Source organism: Catharus ustulatus, chromosome 7, assembly GCF_009819885.2.
Source record: "Catharus ustulatus isolate bCatUst1 chromosome 7, bCatUst1.pri.v2, whole genome shotgun sequence".
Lineage (NCBI taxonomy): Eukaryota > Metazoa > Chordata > Aves > Passeriformes > Turdidae > Catharus > Catharus ustulatus.
The window spans coordinates 35,689,468-35,711,235 of NC_046227.1; the positions used below are offsets into that span (position 1 = coordinate 35,689,468).

The 21,768-nt window shown below is 40.7% G+C and overlaps 1 protein-coding gene across 1 annotated transcript in view; it reads left to right on the forward strand.

The window, feature by feature from the left end:
• Nucleotides 1-5,220: 5,220 nt before the first annotated feature.
• ARHGAP15 (Rho GTPase activating protein 15) overlaps nucleotides 5,221-21,768 on the forward strand; it is a 321,465-nt gene continuing 304,917 nt past the window's right edge. The window contains exon 1 of the mRNA XM_033064260.2: nucleotides 5,221-5,563. Coding sequence (XP_032920151.1) covers nucleotides 5,540-5,563 — 24 coding nt within the window. The 5' untranslated portion in view covers nucleotides 5,221-5,539. The remainder of the gene's footprint in view (nucleotides 5,564-21,768) is intronic.

A 21,768-nucleotide genomic window follows, 5' to 3' on the forward strand; every position in this document is an offset into this window, starting at 1 on the left:
AACCTAACTTCCTGCCATCTCCCAGATCCTGTGAGAATGCAGAAATTGCCTGCCAGGAGGAGGGAGATGGGGAAAAGGGCAAAGGGGTAGAGCCATGCTCACAAACTAGAAGCATCTGTGTATTACATGAGCAAATAAAATCACAGGAAGGGATTGGATCTGACATGCAGAATTAATTAATTCAACTAACTGCTTCAAGTCTTTGATAAACTGATTTATTTGATGTTTCCCAGTCCATTCCAAGCAGCACAGTCTCCCCTGAAAGCTTGTGGACACAAGAGAGGACATTCATCTGTCTGCAGAGGAGTTTGACATCCTGCAACTGATTCTCCCTTGCATTTGTTGCCTTCTTTTTCTGGCATCAGTGCTTGGACAGCTCTGATGTACTCTGGGATGGGAGGGAGCAGGGTGAGAGCAGAGCTGCCACTCATAAAGCCTCTATTAGAAGGAGACAAGAAAAGACTTCAGCAATTCTTATTTCCACTAGATTTGATGGGGAAACATTGTTTTTTTTAATAGATTGTTTGTTTGCTTGTTTATGTTTGTTTGTTTGTTTGTTTATTTATTTATTGTGAATGGGGATTTTAGAACTGTAGGAATGAGACAGTTTTCCTCAAAGGCTGAAGCAGAAGGAGAAAATATCTCAGAACATCTTTCCTCTCTGTTCATCCTCAGCACGGGATTTTGCAGGATTTGGGACGTTCTCCACTAGAAACTATTCACCAAGTACCTGAAACTCTTTTAACAGAGGTAGAAACAACACTGGCTGAACATCATTTTTGTGCTAAGGACTGACATATTCCTTCCAGACTCTTCCTTCACTCTGAAAACATTGACTGTTTTTGTAGCTCCGACTTGATCACAGGCTCATAGATCAAGATATTGTCTCCCAGAGAGCACAACTCTTTTCTTTTAAGGTTCCTTATTGTGTGATGTAAAACCACCTTTTTGGCAGTTTGGTATTGTAGTACTTTTAGCACTCCAGAAAATACATTTACACTGCATTTCAAGCTTGCATGTAACTAAATCCTGTCAAGGAAAGTCTTTACATAATGCATCAACATATGCTGGGGTTTTGTCTCTTTTTTTAGTACAGTATGGCTATACAATGGATTGGAGTGGCTTTTCTAAGTTATTAAATATAGCCCTAGGCAAGGCTGGCTTTTAAAATAAATGGCAAGATGTCTAAAAACACCTGGGGAAGAGAGAGAAAAAGACTAGTTTGGATTTTTATAGAAGTTTCTTACCCAGTAGTTTTTGTTAACTTTACTGTCCTATTTTTTTCTTTAACAATGAAATATAGCAGTAACTAAGCTTGAAAAATCATGAGATTAAAATGAAAAAATATATGTTACTTTCTTAGCTATCAATATTCCTAAATCCAAACCTCATTTTAAGGCAAAATGAAGTTTATTAGGAAGAAAATGTTCACTGTCCTAAACTTCACTGCTGTTTTCTGCAGTATATCTGTTGTCAAAACTTCAGTGGCTCAGCTATTAAGTGATTTAATGCAAGATAATTTTTCTCCTAAAATGTGAATGTTCTGGGTTTTAGACCTCAAGTCACAGCACATATGTTCCTTCCATAGAGCCAACATTAAAGTGCTGGAGAATCTCTAAAGATCTATTTCCTACCACCTGTGACCATTTTGTTAAAATGTCTCTTGCACTTTGAAGAGTGTGGTAAGTAAAATGGATTGCTTGGGGGAAAAGTCATCTCAGAGTGAAAGGTTTTGGAAGATGGCACCAGAATGTTCATAATGGGGTTGAGGGTTGTGTGAATTTAGCCATTATTGTATATTTACATTGACATTTACATTTAGGCTCCTGCATAATGAGCATTTATAGCCCAAGCAGGTATATGAGAGCTGTTGTGAGCTGTTGGAGCTGTTACATGGCCACAAGCACAACCTTCTTGACACATCAGAATGTGCTTCCAGAAACAATTTTTTTACCAGGATTAAATATTCAAAGCCCTTGTAGCAAAAAAAAAAAAAAAAAAAAAAAAAAAAAAAGAAAAAAAAAAGGCTGCTGAATGGACATCAGCATTTTGAGCAAATGACTGCTATGAGCAAGAATATGAATTACTGGGGAAAAAAAAATGTTTTTTCGCCTTTTGAAATGTTCTAAAATTTTGAAAAATGCCTTTTCTCTGGTGAAGAATGTGGGAAGTAATTTATTATTTTTTCATTGTCCAAGGCCAAATTGGATGGAGCTTGGAGCAATCTGGTTTAGTGGAAGGTGTCCCTGCCCATGGCCAGAGGTTGGAACTCAATGATATTTAAGGGCTCTTCCAAACCAAATCAAATTTCATGATTCCATGATCATCACATAGACTTCTGGTTTCCCAGGGTTTTTCCCAGTGAATTGTAAAGTTTTGCTGCTTTGGCCATTTATATTATAAAAAAAAATAAATATTTTTTTCTGCACCAAAGCACTGGATACACGATTGTCCTTCCAGGCCTGTGCCTGTGTGCTGTCAGGTTTGTATTGTCTGTTATGGCTTGATTTAGCCACTGAATTAGTTTTGCTACTGGGTGTCTGCTCTACAAGCCAGACACCAGGCTGCCTGCCAGTCATCACAACAGGGAGTAAAGGCTGAACTAGGCAAAAACAACAAAAAATGTCAAGTTTTCTTTCTCCCTCAGGAGACTGCTGGTCCAGAATAACTTTCAGAAAAGCTGTTTATGCACCTGAGGAAGCATATGATACCTCTTGAATTTGTTATAACAGAGATGATAACATTTGCTGGGCATTCAGCACCTTCAGTCAGCAGTGATTTTTTAAAGCTGCTTTTTTAGCTCTGACTCTCGGAGGCATGAGATGAGGCAGTCTGGATGTTCAGCAGCTCGGTGACACATCTCACAGGCAATGACGCCATCAGCCACGGAAACAGGGACAAGAAATCAGCGCCTCACAAATGATGCTCCATCCTTAACTTGCACAGCAAACACAAGGGCCAACCTATTGCACAGCAATCTGCTCCAGGTAGTGTCTATGCAGCTTCTGTTTCCTGCTTAGTTTTACTTAGATGAGCGCTTAGATTTTGTTAAACAGGCTTTTTTTTTCTTTTTTTTTTTTTTTTTGCACATCTAAAGTATTTTCAGCCTTTCAGAGATCACACAGGAAGCTTGTGCTGCATAAGTTTGAGCTGTATGCAAAGCTGCCATCCTTTTATAGAATTTTGTCACTGCTGACATACTGTCAAATGGATGTGAGGGAGCTCAGACGCAGTCTGCAGCTCAAGTGAAATGTTAGGTGTGCAGTGAAAGATGTTTCCATCAAAAATGTCATGTCCCCAGTCATCTAGGGTTTGGACCAGGTAGCACAGGCAACTTCTGCTGCAGTATTTTATGGTTTTGATGAGGCTTTTCACATTTTAGTGGTTAAGTTTTGTTGTCCACACTGCTCACAATTATTTTGTGACCGTAAAAATGCTTCCAATGATTTTATTTGAGGAAAACCTTGGGATTCACACAGATACAATAGATATTTCAATTAAAATTTATTTCTGGCATATGCACAGCTTTTAAAAGAGTTGGCAGTTAATTAGTGCTGCTGCAGAAACACTAGAAATGGTTAGTTTACAGAAAATTACTATATTGTTCTCTTACCTCCTCAAACCTGGGAGATACCTCCCATCACAATTCATAGACATCATTCACTTTTTTATTTCAAGAGTCCAACTTTAAAATGCATCCCTGAAATGCAGAGCCTACAAAGAAATGATAGTTTAGGACAGTGAGGAGCAGCTGTTGTGCTGTTCAGCTCCCTCTCCTGCTTGTCCCTGTGTGCTGTCTCTGCACACATGGGAAACATTGGGAAACAAGGAGAGTCTTGGTTCTGGCTTTGTGTGGCCTTTGGCATAACTGGCTCTTTGGCAAATACATTGGAAAATGGATCTTGTAGAAGTTATAAAGAAATTACAATAATAATAATAATAATAATGATAATAATAATAAAAAAAAGGGTCACTCTGTAGCCTAAGAACTCTGCCATTTCTTCAGCAGGGCTGTGTCCCCCTGTTTTATTGCTGATCTTTGAGTTTCTTGAGTCCCTGAAGGTTTTGCCTCCCCACTGCTTCAGCAAGTGCACGATGGACTAAAGCTCCTCTCTGCAGGAGCTTTCTTGCATCTCTTTTCTTGCTGCAATAGGGAATGACCTGCCTGCAAATCAGTCTTTTCTTTACAGCCTTGTAAAATCCATCACAATCCCCCTGTAGGCCTTGCCCTCGTTCCCTGTCTCTGTTAGGATGGTTTTGCTCTCTCCATTATCTCCATTTCCCTCTATTACAACCACGGGTTGTTCTGTGGGATCCTCCTTTAGGGCGTTCAATGACTTTTGTTTCTGGACCTCTGCACAGATGAGACAGAGCTTCTTGAGCTGTCAACAGAGCTCATTTCACCTCACCATTAAGACAAAACCCTAAATATCAGGACAACTATGATTTTCTCAGGTCATACAGCTGCTCTTTGGTGCTGTTTTGTGGGAGACAACCAAAAAAGATCCCTTTTTCTGCCAAACCATTTCCAGAGAGCTCTTCAACCTGACCAACATTGTGATTGTCCCCACAGCACCATAGCCCTGCCCTGCACGGAAATCCCCACTGCTCCAGCTTGTAAGCTGATCTAGAAATACCAGAAAGGTATTGTTGTTCCTTGCTGAAAAACAAAAAACAAACAAAAGACAAAGAAAAAAAAAAAAGAAAAGGCACATTACAGATGCTGATGAAGTCATTTCAAGGAAGGGGCTTTTCCAGAGCCCCAAAGGCCCAGAGCTGAGCCTGAATCTGGTGTTTCTGTGGGTTCCCCCTGCCTGGGAGGGACCAGTGCGGTGTGGGATGCTGCGGGAAGTGACGCAGGGCAGCAGCTGTGTGTGCCCCTGCTTCTCCAAGGGCTGCTTCGTGGAGAAGTCTTAGAGCATAAAACCAAAGAAACAGAAGTGTTTGCCCATCTGACCTCGACCAGGCAATAGTACAAATCACTGTAGATGGTTTTTTCAGTAGCAAACTCTCTGGCTGTCCAGAACTTGCTATTTTATTAATCTAAATAACAGTGGGTAAGTGTCCCACTCACTAAAGCTATCTTTCAAAATAGCAAAGCAGATTTGTTGCAAGCTATTTATTTCAGTACTCAAAGGGTTTCATTGAAGGTAAGAAAAGGGAAGTTGTCTTAAGGCTTAGAATCGTAATTCCTTTCAGCATTTCCTTTCAAACCTCATCTTTACCTTCTGCAGAAGCCAACTTTCCCTGTTTGCTGCAATTTTCACAAAGAAACTGCTTTCATGCCTTATAATCTGTGTTTTTTCTCCAGTCCAGAAGGATTTTGCACTAACATCTACATGCAAGCCACTCATTGGTGAGATGGTTCGCTTCTGCTCTTGCAGGAAGTGGTTTTATTTTGCTTTTTTCCCTGCTTTCTTTCTCTCTATACGAGCTGTTTGACTAACTCAAATGCTGTCTCTAGACATGTGACCTTGATCTTTTCCGTTCTTTTGAAATAGTTAAAAACTGTTGCTCGCTGATGGCGGCCTGAGATGAGATGACAACGTCCCTGAGTCTGCAGGTAAGGAGCCCCAGACCCATCTCAGTGCAGTTTGGGAAACCTGCTGCTGGGAATTTTTTGAATAATCATAGCTACAAGCATTTTGTAGGCATTCCAGTCTGGTTGGTTTAATTGCACAATTGCTTTATTTCTATAGGCCTTTGTGAGTTTGAATGTAATGAGAAAAGTGTAGAGGATACAGATGTAAAATGATGTTTTAAATTAGTGCTTGGAATTTAGCAAATCTGTTGCATTCTATGCAAGATGCAACTTTACCTGACCTTGTCTAGTACCTCAAACTACTTTCCCCCACTCATATCCCAGTTAGAGCTAATCAGCTCTCCCAGAAATGTAGGAAAGTTTGTGGCACTGGCTGGGAAATGAGATTAGATCACTTTTCCCAGCATTTGCCCTTCCTGATTGCAGTTTCACAGTTTGATTAACTGGCTCCTGTGCTGGTGACATGAGAGGAGTTTAGTAGCCATGGATTCTGTAAAAGTCAGTGCTAAGGGTATGTGTCTAGTTGTTTTGGTATTTCTGGAGTCTGAAGATGCTGATAGAGGGATCTCTTGCCCTACTCGTTAGCAAGAAGTTTGACATCACTTCATTATTCATCATTATTATACTGGTAGGAAAAGAACATGGGGCATAAAGGGCATTTCACATAAAATATCCTGGGTTCCTCTGTGGGCAGTCAGTGGTGATCCTTGTGGAGCTGTTCAGTGGAGATGTCATGGCTGTGTTTCCTGCATGGGCTGTTAAACCCAGACTAACTCATCCGCTGCCTCAGAGCTAGGATTGCATGTCCTGAGCCCCCAGCTCAGTTTTCCCCCAGCAAAGACACCTTTGCTTTGCCATCAGTGGGCAAACAACTTTGCACAGCTTTGCAAAGAAACAGTAATTTAGAAAGATGCTCAAACAACACAATAAAGCACTTTGATTACGGGTCACCTAAAGGAGAGCCAGAATTAGCAAGGCTTGTTTTATGCTGAAGATTTTTTATTCCAGTAACATGCAGCTTGCTGCAAACTTTGTGTGTGCTCCTGTTTGTAACTGATTGCCTTCTTGTACCAGGCAACTTGGGTTTCTTTTGGAAATACAGGTCAGAGTTGAAAGATAGCACAAGTGGCTCAGAGCTCATTTTGGAATTGTGCATACTAATTGGAGACAGATTTTAGTGTAATGTTGTAAGATCACATTTCATATTTTCTGTACTTTTTGGAGGAAAAAAAAAGCTGTCCTGCCTGCATACACAAATCAGCACAGACAGGGAAATTGTATAAAAAGAACATGTTCTCTTCCTGGGCTGTGTTTGTCGTGATTTTTATGTTTCTGCTGCAGCTTTAAAGTAATTTAAAATGCATTTTCCAAAGAGCTGTGAGATTTGGTGAAGTAGTTTGAATTCTCAGAGTTTTATGTCTTTATTTTCTCCCTTTCTCTGCAACTTACCCCTTTGTGTCCAAAGCAAATTCATTTTAAAGCAGCATGTCTTGTTCAGTTTACCTCTCCATCCAATTACATCTGTGATGTACATTTGTTCATTTTCTTTTCCAAATAGAGTGAACAGCAGAAGCACTCTGTATTTTAAAGCTCCTGCTATACACTATTATTGAATTGCAAAAAAAAGGCAAAAAAAAAAAAAGCCAAAAAAGTTTACTTTTTTTCATAGTGTTTGTTGTAGGAACTTCTTTTTGCTTTGACACAAAGGTATCCTTGTTTGGAAGAGATGCTCCATTTTCCAACCAAGCTTGAGTGCATGACACTCTTGGTAGTCCCTGTCAGCAGGGTCCTGTATCCTCCCTACCTGGAGTGAAACAGGAAACAGAAACTAAAATGGTGACAGAGGCATGCCTGAATTATTCTCCTGGTGTTTGGGTGGCAAATTTTTCTCCTGGTGGTTGCTGGAGAATTCCAACAGCTCTGGTTTGTATTTCTCTGTCTGCTTCTGGTCCCAGAAATTATTATTTCTTTGCAGTGGTGAGCTTCAGGACAGGGTTTAAAAAGCAGCATCCCATGGAGTGGGATGGATTTCCCTTTGTGATCTCCAGCACAGCTTGGGTCTCTGCTATAGACTCTGAGCCATGGTAACTGCTCTATTGTGGTGTGTTTCACTGAATCACATCGAGGACAGTGGGTTATAGGCAGAGTCTGATGGACTTGTTGATGCTCACTATGTGTAATTCTGGTACTTGCTTATTTTTATTGATTTTTTTTTTGTTAGATACCTTTGTGCTGTGTCAAATCCATCAGTGTGAGTTGTATACCATTCAAAGAGCTGTAAAAGCTCTTTGGCTAAAAACCATCTCTTGTTGTTGAAGAAGTCTGCCAGTACTTAAGTGTACTTGACCTGAAACATGGCAGTTGTACAGAATTTAATCCTCTCTTGGTGCTGTTTGTGCTGATCTCTTTTAAAAACAAAATAAAGCATCACCTGAGCTCCAGCCAAAGTCTCTACATTCCACTTACCTACCATCCATATGGATGCATGAAACCTGTTTCTCAGTGCTGCAAAGGCAGAAAGTGGTGCTGGTGGATGCTGTTATATGCAGATGGTTTTCTTGATTTCATTTTTTGGTAGTATTATTAGTCTTGAAGATAGCAGTTTGGGTACAAGTTCAGCCCAGATTTTCCATGATAATTCAAGTGCCATTCATAGCTCTGCAGCAGATTTCCCCACCCCACAGCCTGCACAGAACTGTCCCTTTTCCATTCTGTGGTGGCTTCCAGCAGCTTTTGTCACCATCAAACCTCTGAGGGTCAGGGGCTAAATGCCTCACTGCCTTCAGCATCTGGGAGCCTGGGCTAGGTGAGGAGGTTTTGGTGTTACCTACTCTGAAACCTTCTCTCAATGTGAGTTCAACCAGTGGTCTCAGAGAATCTGAATCTCTTTCTTGCCAGCTCTGAAGGACAGAGGTGGTTGTTTCTTTGCTGTAAAGATCATGCCTTCACGCCTCTGTCAGCCTTCCCTGCTCTGAGAAATACTATAAAAAGGTTGTTTTGGAGACTCACTACAAAACAAGCACTGCTAGCTCCTCATTTACACTGGGACTTCCTCAATGCAGAGCTATTTTTTGCTTAAAGAGTGAGACTTCTTGTCACAGAGTCTTGCATCATCTCTGTCACAACTTGAAGCTCCCTGGGTTGTAAACTTCCAGGCTGGCTGAGACAGGAGCAAAAGGAAAGCACTTGGATTTTCATTAAGAAGGTTAGGAAATAATGTTCTAGGCACAGATATTTAGATGTTGCAAACTGACAATGGGCAAATCTAGCCCATGCAAGAGCTGCCAGTGGAAGCAGCCAGGCCATCCTGGAGAAGATTTTCAGGGCATTATTGGTTCATAATGAAGTAATCTGGAAATGTTGACATCTGGCACATGTAAAATAAATCTTGTTTGCAGAAACTAGGAACCAAAATTCATATGTGCTTAAAAATTCTGACCTTTTTCTCTTAATTTGTTGATATTTTCACTCAGCTTACTTATGAGAAATAAATGTTTTGAGATTAAGTAGGAAAGGTAACAGAGGTTTAAATATCTGTATTATCCAAATTACCTGCTAAGCTACTGTGTGTTTGTGCAAGTTGCATTAACTCAGGGAGTGCTCAGATATTTACTGAAGCATCTCTTCAAGAACTTAACTGAGTTTGATGTTGCTATGATTGGTGGTAAGTTGCTTAAGATCCATATAACTCTTCCTGCCATTCAAGATTGGCAGATACTAAATCATTCACTTGCAGTTAAGCTGGTTATTGTGGGTTTCTGCCGTGGTTTTCATGCACATTTCTTCCAACCCTTGTGCCTGATACACTAAGCAGACACAGTTCTTGAACAGATGAACTTAAAGGCATTTATGTTTCCTTCTGTAAAACATCCATCAGTTTTCAGTACACCTGCAACATGATAGAGGGGAGGGGTGGATGAGGAGGAAGGGGAAATAGAAGTGAACATGGCTTAGAGCTGAAGAGATGTGCGAAATATGGGCTTGTTCTTTGTTTTGGATTTCTTTTTCCGCCACACCCTGAGCAAAACCACTGCTGTATTTGGTGCTGAATCAGGTACCAGCTACCAAGAGTGCTCTTGGGCAGGACACAGCCCTTGGCACCTGAACTTGTTTATTCGCTACTCAGGATGTTACAAATTCTCTTCCTTTTGGGGTGAGGAAGGAAATGACAGAAATATTTTGTGAAAGCAGTTGAAGGTCTGGAGTTGTGTTTCTGACAGAGTTCTGTCCCCAGCCTGCTTGGTGTCTGAGAACCAAACCCACACACATCACAGGAGGGCCAGATGGCCACACCAGGGACGCCAACAGAAGCCTCCCTGGGCTCTCTCAAAAATGCATTTCTAGCAAATAGTTTTGCTATGAATTCATATTTTTCACCTGGGAGGGTGTCACCTCAGAATTACCATCTCTCAGATCTCTGGCACATGCTGCCATTTGTGTTGGGCTGAGCAGTGCTGAGGTTTGATCCAGAGAGATTAACATTTCCATTAGCAACAGTACATTGCATTCTTGTTTAATTTATTAGGAAAAAAAAAAACAAAGTATAATAATGAGTAATCAAATTCTTGTGACGATTTTTAGAGTTAGAATTAACTCATTTAGTATTAATCCATCCACTATTAATCCATCTGCTCTTGGAGTGCCAAAGAAAGCAGAAACAGCCCAAGTGAAAACATGTCAGTTCCTCCTCCTTCATTAATCCTAAGCCCTGGAAAAGGCAAGGAGTGCCCCAAGTTTAACCAGCAGCTTAGAGAAAGTGATGTCTTCATCCCATTCTTGAATTTCCTTTGGACAGTCCAGCAATAGCTCCTTCTTGAATAGGATGCAGTCACACCTGAGACATTCAGAATTGCTGCACAGAGTTTGAATTTGTAAACTTCCTTCCTAGCTTAAATTTTCTTCTGAAGTTTGGGTCTTTTGTAAAACCTTTCTTAGAATGGGGGTAGCAGAAAAGAGAGAATTTAGTAAGATGTGGAGCAAAAATTGTATTGAATAAAAGAATAAAAATTAAACAAAGATATTTCTTATCACAGTTGTACCCTGCACCAAGATTCAGGTATTTGGGGAACAATGTTGATGCAGTCTAAGGTGCATAGGACTGCAGAGGTTCAGTTGAGCTGGGTGCAGCTATTTAATCCAGAAAGGGGTTTGAGGACACTACCTCATAAACCCAGTGGAAAATGTGATAGTCATTAGGTATTTTTGCCCTGAGCAGTGCTGGGGGCAGGTGAATGGCCGTGACTGTCTCACTGTGAGTGTTGGTGCTCGCAGGCTGCTCGGGCTCTGCTGTGCTCCTGGTGCCAATTACTTTGGCTGTGTGAAGCACATCTGTGGTGGGACACAGGTGGCTGTGGCCTCCTGGCCTGCAGAAAACATGTGCAAGGTTTCCTGGAACCACCCTGAACCACCTTAGTGACATAAAAAAAAAAAATAAATAACAGAACCTATGCTCAAACTACTCCTGTCATCAAGGCAATCATGTCAGGGGAGTTGGAAATAGATGATCTTTAAGGTCTTTTGCAACCCAAGCCATTATATGAGTCCATGAAAGTAACGTTTTTGTCAGCACAGCACCCTTGGTATTTCCCCTGTGCAGACATCTGAGCTGCACGATGTGATTGATATCAGATGTTATCACACAGAACAAGAGCCTTTGTCTTCTCTGTGCCACGGGGTGCTGGGGAGCCTGGTGGTTCAGGCTCTGTGCCTTGTGCTCTGCAGTGGCTGGTGAGGAAAGCAAACTGGGGGCCCCCTGAAATGCAGAAGAGGGGCTTGCTCAAAGCAAACCACAGAGAATTTCCCCTTCTGGTTCCTGCTGCAACTTAAAAGTTTTCTCCTGAAGCTGTAGGTGCCGTCTCTGCTGCATCTCTTGGAAGTGCAGCACCAGGAGCTCTGCAAAGGAAAGTGGAGATGGAGTGTGGGAACAGATTAAAAGTGTCTGGAGGATTTTTTCCTCCCTCAGATGGGAAGTGGGAGCAGTGAGAAGAAGTAAGGGAACAACTGCAGGATCACAGAAACTGCTGCAGATATAGATGATGGGAGATGGAGGGAGGGTGGGAGGGACTGCTTCATGTGCACAGCACGGGAAGTCAAACATCATCCGGGGGAGTGGGAGGGAGGGCATCTCTCTCTGGATAAAGCTCAATCCTCCTCTGTGTAGAACTATCGAGACAGGCAGGGCCAGCAAAAAAAAAAAAAAAAAAAAAAAAAAGGGGTTATTATAAGTTTAAACTAAAAAGAGAAATAAGTTTATAATAAATTAACTTTGTTCTTTAATTTATTTTTAAAGTCTGAGAAGATTTAAAGCCTTTGGTATTCAATAATCTCAGTATCTCAGTTTGACAGATGTCTTCTGTGGGATGATGGGGATATGGAACTGCAGAAAGGATTAAGACATAGCAAATGTGCATTGAAACTACTAAGCTGAGGAACTCTGAGATACTCTAAGAGGTTAAAACCACTGTTGCTACTCCACCAAAGGCTTTACAGAACTCAAGAAGGCATTTTTTCTGGTGAAGGGCATGGTGCTGCTGCAGGAACTGAGGACTGGAGGGCAAAGTGAGGCGTGACTTCCAACTGCTCCCCGTGCTCAGGAGTGCCCAACGGGTTCAGAGTGAGATCAAACTTTTGTGCAGTTTGACTCAATGATGAATGTGGAATGTTTCCTCCCAAAGAATCATCCCATGGAGATGTGGGGAGGGCACAAAAAGGGCTCACACCCTACCCAAGCAGCGACAGTCCTGTCCCTGTCCAGTTAAGCCCAAAATTTCTGGTGGCAAAGCTCTGAAATTCAGAACTCACAGTAAGTTTGTTTCTTTGGCTATTTGCAGCTAGCTTTCAGGTGTTTAAAAAATATTTTTCTAATACATCAGTTTGTCTTGTGGTACAAACTCTTCTACTTCTCCAGAGAGTTTGGGCTGTTCCAAAATTACCATCACCACATGTCTAGTTCAGGTAAGCATGGAAAGCTTGGATGAATATCCAAATCTCTGTGAGGAGAAGTTCTGCAAAATTGAGCTGGAAGTATTTCAAGCAGCCTTACTTTGAAATTTCTGTCACTTCTGCTTCTGCTTGTATCTGTAAATACTGCAAGAATAACCTTTCCCATAGTATCTCATCACTTCAGATCTGGCAACATTAAAAGTAACAACACTTTTCTGAACATTGAGGCTATAGGAACAGATTTCTTTCAAGCACCGGGGAAAATTTGTGATTCTTATGTGATCTTCCTAGAGAAAACATTGATATATAGTTTTTTATTTTATTCTGAATTAGACAGGTTTAAACTAAAAAGTTACCACAAAACAAGCATCAGGTGCAGGTGTGAAGTGAGTTTAGACTGGTCAGTCTTGAGGTGCTCGGAAAGCCATGACTCTACTCTGTACTTATCTGCAGTAAATAAACCTTTAGAAAAAAAGGAAGGAGGCAGAAGGGAATTTTTTTCTCCTTATGAGCAGGACAAGTCAGGAACAACAAAGCACTCTCCTCTAGCACTTATTAGATTGTATGTAGTGTTAAACCAATTAGATGCATTAATTATCAATTGCTACTAAATTTTATGCTGTTGTAAATTACTTAATGCCATTGGTCTAATGTCCAAACCATACTAGTCCTGCTGTTTGGGGTCATAGGAAGTATTAGAAATGCTGTGTATAGGATGATATAGATTGTTTTTGAATACTGCCTCTTTATAACCAACATTCTCCATCAGAGGGATTGTAGTCTAGCTTGCACAGCACAGAAAATAGAGGCAGGTGTTGTGGATCAGAAGCAATCCAGAAAGAAATGAAAGGTGCTGCCAGCAGGAAGACCTAGAAGTAGCTTTTTTTTTTTTCCCCCAGGCATGTTCTTTTACATATTCAACTGAATTTCTACTATGGACAACTGTTCCCAGAACATATGCAGGCCAAATTGTACACAAAGGATACAGGATACTTTTAGCTTCAAGTTCCACTGGAAGCTGAGATGTTGAATTGACATGGGAGTGGTGAAAATAGACTCTATTATGCTATCCCATATGATATATTGGGACAGAAGAACTTTTGAAATTTCTGCTACCTTTTCTGAGACCCTCCCATGTAATATAATTACGAGACCAAGTGATGCATGGCAATATAAATTCACATGATGACTTTCTTTTACCCTTTTATTTGTGGCTTTGTTGTATTCAATAATGTCCCAGTGATATTTCCAAGCAAGTTTTACTTGTGCAGGGAAGATCTGCAGGTAGCAAAACATGGAGCATTACATGGTTAGGGTTGTTGTATCTGGAGTCATAAAATGTGGATATGAGGAGTTTGTCATTGTATCCACAAAACTTTGGAATAGTAACTCTCCTATTCTCCTCTCTTTCTAATTCCCAGAACATTTCCAACCAGATAGGAAAGCATTTTCAGAGGGAGCAGGTCTCAGCCCTATAGAGACCAAGCAGATTTTCCCTGTTTTCCTTTGTCATCTGTCCTGCTCTTTTTAAGGTTTATCTATGTATAGAAGGGAGCAGACTTAAGGGTTTTCGTCTTCTATGAAATTCCAGAATAGCACAAAGGAAGACTTTAGGCTCCTTTTAAATCCTCATTGATAACCACTGACAGTCCAGAAGATGCACATAAATTTTCTCTCTTCATGTTTCTCTTCATCCAGTCCTGGAGACAAATCAAGCAAGAATTTGCAAAGAATAATATTTCCATTGAATATATTTAGATAACATATTTTGCTACCACTATCTAGAAAGTGGGACTTGATTTAAGCATTTTGTTATTTTTTTTAATCCTTTTATTTATTTTTTTTTTAATTTTATAGTGTGCTATTACTTGTTGAAAAAAATAGAAAAAAGCTGTAGTCAATCTTCACATCAATAAGCCACTCATAGTTTTAGTCCCTCTATCAGTGGACAGGAAATCACTGAAGCACCAATTGTACAAGTCTGTAAGGTATTGTGGGGTGCAGACTGTACTCATGTGGGTCTGTGACCTGCTGTAAGCAGAGAATAACATATCCCCAATGTGTGTGGAAACCCTCAGGAATGAGAAATGAAGTGCCACACTCCAATACTTTAATTCTTAGAAATTAGTCATCAAAAAACTCAAAACATTAAATGTGTTATTGGACCCAAAATTAAACAAAATCATTGCTTCTGTGCAATGGGGCAAGTTTGTGCCCTTCCCTCTTGGTACAAAGTGCATTTCCTTGCCTGGCTCCATAATGCAATGAATGCTTTGTTTCTCCTCCTCAGGGGTGTTTAATATTTCTCTTGCTCAGTTCTAATTCCTTCAGCCTCATTTGGGTCATTGTGAACTCAAAATCTGAACCAGGCTTTAATACCTTCCTGGAACCACATTTTCTGTATTGCACAAACCAGAAAGAAATTATGTTATATGGAAACATATTTTGCTCCCACTGGGTATTTGGTGGGTACATAAGATTTCTGTCATGGGATTATGATGTTGCTAACCAGGTGTTGTAAAATATTACCATCTCTTAATATAAGAGAATAAGTTAAAGAGGTGGGAATTGTCATCATATCAAGGATCAGGTTAAAATCTCACAGATAACATGTTTTTCAGCCTAAAGACTTCTTTAATGTTTTACTCTTACATTGAGTTACTATCTAGAAGGTCTGCTAAGTGATAGAACAAGAGAAAATGTCTTCAAGTTGTGTTGAACCTCAGATGAGGTTTATACTGGGAAAATTCCTTCACTTAAAGGGTGATCAAGCATTGGAACAGACTGCCTAGGGGAGTGCTGGAATCACAGTCCCCAGAAGTGTTCAAACATGCAGATGTGATGTTTTAGGGACATGGCTTAGTGATGGCCCTGTCAATGGATGATGTTAGAGGTTGATATTGAGCTTTTCCAAGCTCAATTATTCTCTGATTCTATGATTTGGGCCAAGCTGTGTTGAGAAATTTGCCTTTAGGTGCATCTTTCATAGAGACTGGATGATATACCTCAGAAAATAAAAAAATTGTGAATAATAGTTCAGGCAGCTTAAGCCAAACATGGTAAAAGAGAAATTCTGGCCAGTGAGATATGGCTCCAGACAAAGCATAAACGATTATTTGCTCATCTCTGACCACAGCAGAGTGATGGGTAGCTGTACTTATAAATTGGAGAGGGCCATTCCTGCTTTTATTTGCAGAAAATCCACGAGTACTGGGCTAGAAGAGAATAATTACAAAGCAGCTTTTAGAGGACCTCCATGATCCTTGCTCTGTGTATTGTCTGTCTGAGAGACCACCAAAAGTCTAATATGGCTGCAACAGGTTAAAATATTAAAAGAGGTTGTCATAATTGATGCTGATGAACATGGTTTTTGTAGGACTTAGAGTGCATCAACTTAGAGATGAGTTTGCAGTTTTGGGTGATAACAGAAACTGAGTCACTGGGTTTAGGACATTTAACATTTTACAGCAGGCTGAACCCAGCACTAAATTCTGGTTTATTATCTGATATAAACAGACAAAAGTGGGGTAAAGGACCAGGCAGTGGTGGTGCTGTGTCACTGCTATCTCCTGCTTTGATTAAATGCAGGAGTGATAGTTGAAATTAATGCTAATTAGTACTTCCTATTTACCTGTTTGTTTGTTTTTCAAATTGAAAGGCATAGGAAGGTTATATCTGCTTTGTATTTTCTGTCCAGTGGATTTCTATGTTTTCCAGTAGTCAGATCAGCTGGCTTCAGGACACTCCTGGGCACCAGCCCAGGACACTGTACCCCTCAGCAGCCTCTCCTGTTTGTGTCCCTGCCCTGGGCACAGGGGGGAGATGTGTCAGCTCTGAGAGCAGCACGGTGGGGATGGCTGAAATAAAATAAAAACAGCAAAGTGCAGAGAGGAATAATTAAAAAAAAAAACCAACAAATGTGGAGCAATTTACTGGTTATCCTCTCTCTTTACATGTAGTTTTTTCTATTTGTGCACCTTTATTTTTCATCATTGTGTGTGTTTAAGCACTTGGTGCCCCGAGCTGTTCCTTGGCAGAGATATCAGTGTAGCACAGGCCAAGGGCAAAACCCAGCAGCAGCAATATTTAAATAGGTGTGTTGATTTTGGTGATAAACACTTTCACAGACACAGTGACATGTTCTCCTTAACAGGAGTGCTCGAGCCCACCACGTGTCAGGCATTCTCTTGGTTTTTCAGTTAACTGCAACTTCCGCTTCCATTTTTATGGTTTTGCAGGCTCGCAGGTCTGGTGTGATGGCGAACCTAGTGCTGATTTTTGTCCTTCTGTGATGTTGTTGCATGAGGTTTCATGGATGCTCTTCAATTACTGTGTGTTCTTGAGCAAAATACTTAAATTAGTCAATGCAACAAGATGCACTTCAGTTTTGCAGTGTTTGCACTCTGCTGTGTCGAGAACTTCCGTTCATGATGACTCTGACTCGACAGCAGTGCAAGTCATAAGGAGAAAATGTGGGAGAAATTAAAAGCTTATTTAGAAATACTTGCAAATATACTATTTTAAAGTCATAATCCTGAATAACAAATTTGAGAAGTTATATTAATTAGGCTTTTCTTTTTTTTTTTCCTTTTTTGGAAAAATGTACATGTTACAACTGTTTAATTATAGAAACCTAGAATGATGTGAGTTGGAAAGGACTTTAAAGCTCATCCTGTTCCACCCCCTGCCATGGGCAGGGACACCTTCCACTGTCCCAGGTTGCTCCAAGCCCCATCCAGCCTGGCCTTGGACACTTCCACAGCTTCTCAGTACAAGATGCTGATGAATTATCATTTGCATTCTGTCTTCTACTGTATGTAGCTGTAGGAAATGTAGGCATAACTCAGGCCATAATTTGGAAATACTGCTATCTTCTTGTTTCTTGAAGAGTTAATTCTTTGTGGAAAATCTGTATACTGACTTTACTCAAGAAATGAAGTTATTGGCTAATACCAATCAATCCACTCATTATAGGGTCACTTTTTGGACAAAACAGCATGTATAAAATGGATTAAAATACTGATAAATTCAATATAAAATCCATTCCAGGTCCATGACATGTTGTATGAGGGCAATACTTACAGACTGTCATTCTGAGGAAGAAACCATAGTTCAACTAAAAAAAATTTAAGAATGGTAGGGATAAGAACAATTCACTATGTTAATTTTTTTCAAAAAGCTAAAAAAGTATATTTTTGGTTTTTTGATAGAAATTCTAAATCGAAACACAAGGTTTTGGTTTTGTTTTGTTTCATTTGTCATCTCCTTTCTCTTTTCAAAAGGGCAGAAGGTATTTTTTCCCCATCAAACAAAAATAATTGACATATTTTCACTGTTATCAAACATCATGATTCTGTGAAAACTCTATTTTTAAATGAAACATTACAGAAAATCTTCTGGAGATTAGTTTTGGCAATTCTCAACACTTTGTGGGGAAGGAGGAGATCTGATCTTCACCATTTGCTGTGCAATTCTCTAAACCTGGATTCTCAGTAGTGGGAAGGCTTTGCTGTGCCTATGGATTCGCAATAACCTTTCTGTTTTTCACCTCTACAACACTCATTATTTCCACACCATGTGTTTGAAAGTCAGCTGTACATTTAGAAACTGGGGTTTTAGGCTCTTTAGGAACTGTAAAATGCCACCTGAATGTTTATCAGCCAGCTCTCCCCTGTAGCTGGTGCTCGAGCTCTGGCTTAACTCAATCTGCTTCACTACAAGGTTGCTATGCTGCTTGCTGGAGCAGATTTCCATCCTCCTGGAGCATTCCAAACACATGGACCATTTGTGGGAAAAGTCACTGCAAGAGTGAACCCACTGAGGCTGCAAATTTTATTAAAGAATGAAACACTTCTTCCTCCTATGAAGGTTTTTGACCTGAATATCTCTACAAGTGACTGGTTGTGTAGGACTGAATGGGTTTTGCTGCCACAGCCAAAAAATAATTTTGTTCCTTCAGCTCAGTGGTGCTTCTTGCCCCATAAGTAAGTGATTCACGCTCTCTCCAGAAATCAAACTTCTCCTTCCTCATACTGTAACTCCCTCACTCTATGAATCAGTTTTCTCTTCCTGTATCTCCCATCCACCCTCACGTCAAGGATTTTTCTTGCCCCTGACTATTCCTCCCCTTTTCTAACCTGCCCCTTCTGTTCCACAGTGCCCAAACCAGATATTTCCAAGAGGAATTTTTAGTGTATTCCATTGTTTCTCTTCTCTTAGGTTAATGTCTCAAAGTTGTCCTGCCCCTTTACTCCAGAAACACTCTAAACAACAGGGTGGAGAGGAGGGGAAATTCTGTCTTGGTTTAATGCCTTTCTCTAGCAAATCAACCATAGCAGGCTTCAAAACTAAAATTTATATCCAGATGCTAACTGTTTGCCAAAAGGCAAATTAGCTAATTATATAATGGACATGGAGTGCCACACAAGCAGTTGCACAGGGCTTGGCAGCTCTGCCTTCCAAAGGAAGCGAAACAAATTCCCCTGCAAAACCTGCCCAAACTTGGCCCTGATGCTTCTAATAACAATTTGGAAGCACCAACTCATAAATGCAGAAGATGGGATCCTTTTTATGTTTTCTGAAAATATTTTATCTGTTTCCTGATGGTCTTCACCTCTGTCATCAAAAAAAAAAAAAAAAAAAAGAACAAAAATAAGCAAACAAACAAACAATAATAGAGACATGGCAGAGTGTGAGGATACCAAATGCTCCTTGCAAATGCAAATGTCATGCTGTTGCATTTGTGGAGCTCATATTCAGGGTGCCATCTACTGGCATGTAGGGCTGGTAACGCTGTCAGGAGTCTGCACTTGGACAGCAGAGGATTCCTACCTGGAAATCCTAAGGGCACAACTTTTGTTCCTTCCATATTATGCCAGACCTCCTTCACATTCTGCAGGATCTCACTGTGTTTTACATTAAGACAAATCTGATGGTGCAGATGTTTCATTTTGGGTTTTGTTGTTGTTTTATTTTATAGCAGTTCCTGTCATTTTAATATCTTGGAAAGCCTTCTTGTAATACTTGGGTGTATGCAAATTAGTTCAAATTTTCAGGAAAATTAACCAAGGTTCAATGAGATTAGAATCAAAAGTTTCAGAAGTCTTTGCAATCTTGCCATTTACTGACTGTGTTCTTACTTGTGATCCAGGGCATGACTTTATCACACTATTAAACTTTTTCATGGCACGTCGCGTACTGACAACACCAGACAGAGACTACCTAATTAAAACTCATAATGCTCCCAAGAAGGGATATGTCAGAGTTTTATAGGTGGGAGATTTCAGAAGAAAATCTGAGTGATGTGCTCCAGCCAAACATTGGATCTGTGACAGAGCCAGTGCTGCTCTCGTCTCTCGAGTCTGATCCGCTCTCCAGCCTGGAGCCTACTGAAAATCTGTTGAGAAGCAATTTTGATTTGATACCAACATGAAATACAAAATGATTTGACTCTCCAAGTTTAGGAGGAGGGAAAAAAAAATAATTTCCTGCTTGGAGCTGCTGCAGTCCTCACTGCCAAAATGGCAAAGTGTCCCTGTGACATGGATTTGGGTGCTGACTGCTCTGAAGGGTGGTGAGAAGTGTCTTGGGGAGGGAGAACACACAGTGCTGCCCATCACAGATACATGGAAAGAGTTTCCTCAAGTGCAGTACACCAGCTCTGCTCAGTTATAGACAGGCATGCTCCTAAGTAACACAAAATGCTTTAATCCAATTTCTATAACCTGAGGTTCAACTTCTGTGGGGATCCTTGAATAACCGAGCCAATGCAGGAAACAGCCAATGGGGCACAAGCTTTGTTTTTGGTACGATTAAATTCAGTGTTTCTATTGTGGCACATCATGTTGAGTGACTAATGGGCTAATATTAAAGCACTTCTTTCTCTTGTTAAGAGTGCTGTCATGAATGCATATAAATTCCCTGAAGGTCCCAGCCCATGCCAGGGGAGTTGGAAATAAGTGAGCTTTAAGTTATCTTCCAATCCCCAGAATAGTCTGTGGCTCTATGGACATGGTCTGGGGCAACCACTTCCAGGTGGTCCTCAAGCAGGTTGGACCAGAAGACCTACCAATGTTTCCTCCACCCTCAGCCATTCTGCCTGTGTGACCTGTCGTTATCATCCTTTACATTTAGGGCAATTTCCTGTGAGGAATGGTTTTATCTGTGCCAAGAGAGGCTGAAGCTGTGGGAGCTGTGTCCTCCCACCTGCACAGGCTGTGTTCCTCCCCATCTCCCTCTCCCACCTTCACACCAGGACAATGTGTTCTCTGCTCTGATGTCTTCATAGTAATGGGCTGTCCTGAAACCAAGGAATTTAATCTTTCAGAGCCTTCACTAGTTGTGGGGATGTTGCTAGAAATAGCCGTGCTCTCCAACCCATTTGGAAAACGCTGATTTTTCAACAGTTTATACTATAACTGCACTTAAATGGATTTCCATTTCCCTGGCTCCATACTTGGGAAGCCAGCTATTTCAGCTTGTGTAGTATCTCCTCCTTGCACATTTTCTCATGTGGTTACACAGCAATATAAAGATCTAGTTTTCTTGTGACTCTCAGATTCCTGCACCCACGAGCTACATGTAGTAGTACGAGGGTGAGCAAGGGGGGAGGAAAACAGAGCAAGTGTTATACATTACTGTCTTGGTGTTTCTACAGGAAAGTGAAAACAACTTTTGTGTACAAAAAATGTTTTGGGACTTTGAATAGCTGGAAGGGAGTTTGTTGAGTTAACACCAAAATTGGAGTTTGAACAGCAGCACTATGAACACTCTAGGTCCACCCCTCATCCAAAGGCTTGAGAGCTCAACCATTTCTCAATTTCAGATTTTAAAAATGGACAGAGAAACAAAAATCTCATCTGTGCTGCTGTTGGATTGTGAAAATTAAGGGTTATTTTATCAGCTCCAGGTTTGGCTCTAGGACACTAGCAGGGTTGCAGTGTGGCCCTGAGATGCACTTGTATCTCGCTGTGTGGGACTGTGGAGGTAAGATATGTTAATTGGCTTCACAGCGTGTCCTTTCCCTTTGCAAGATTTAAAATGTGTCCTGTGAGCAGGGCCAAAGATAAAGTGGAGTGGCTGCCAGCTGGATGTGGCAGAGGCTTGCAGGGAGATTACACCATGGAGGAGAATGGCTTTTGAGATAAGGATAATCTTTTACATAAACTAACTCTTCCAAGGCAGCTTGGATGGGAGAGTGATAAGGACAATAATAAAACTACAGGCTGACACAGCTGATAGTTATCCTGGTGTTCAAAGATGATCAAGATCTTGCCAGTAAGATA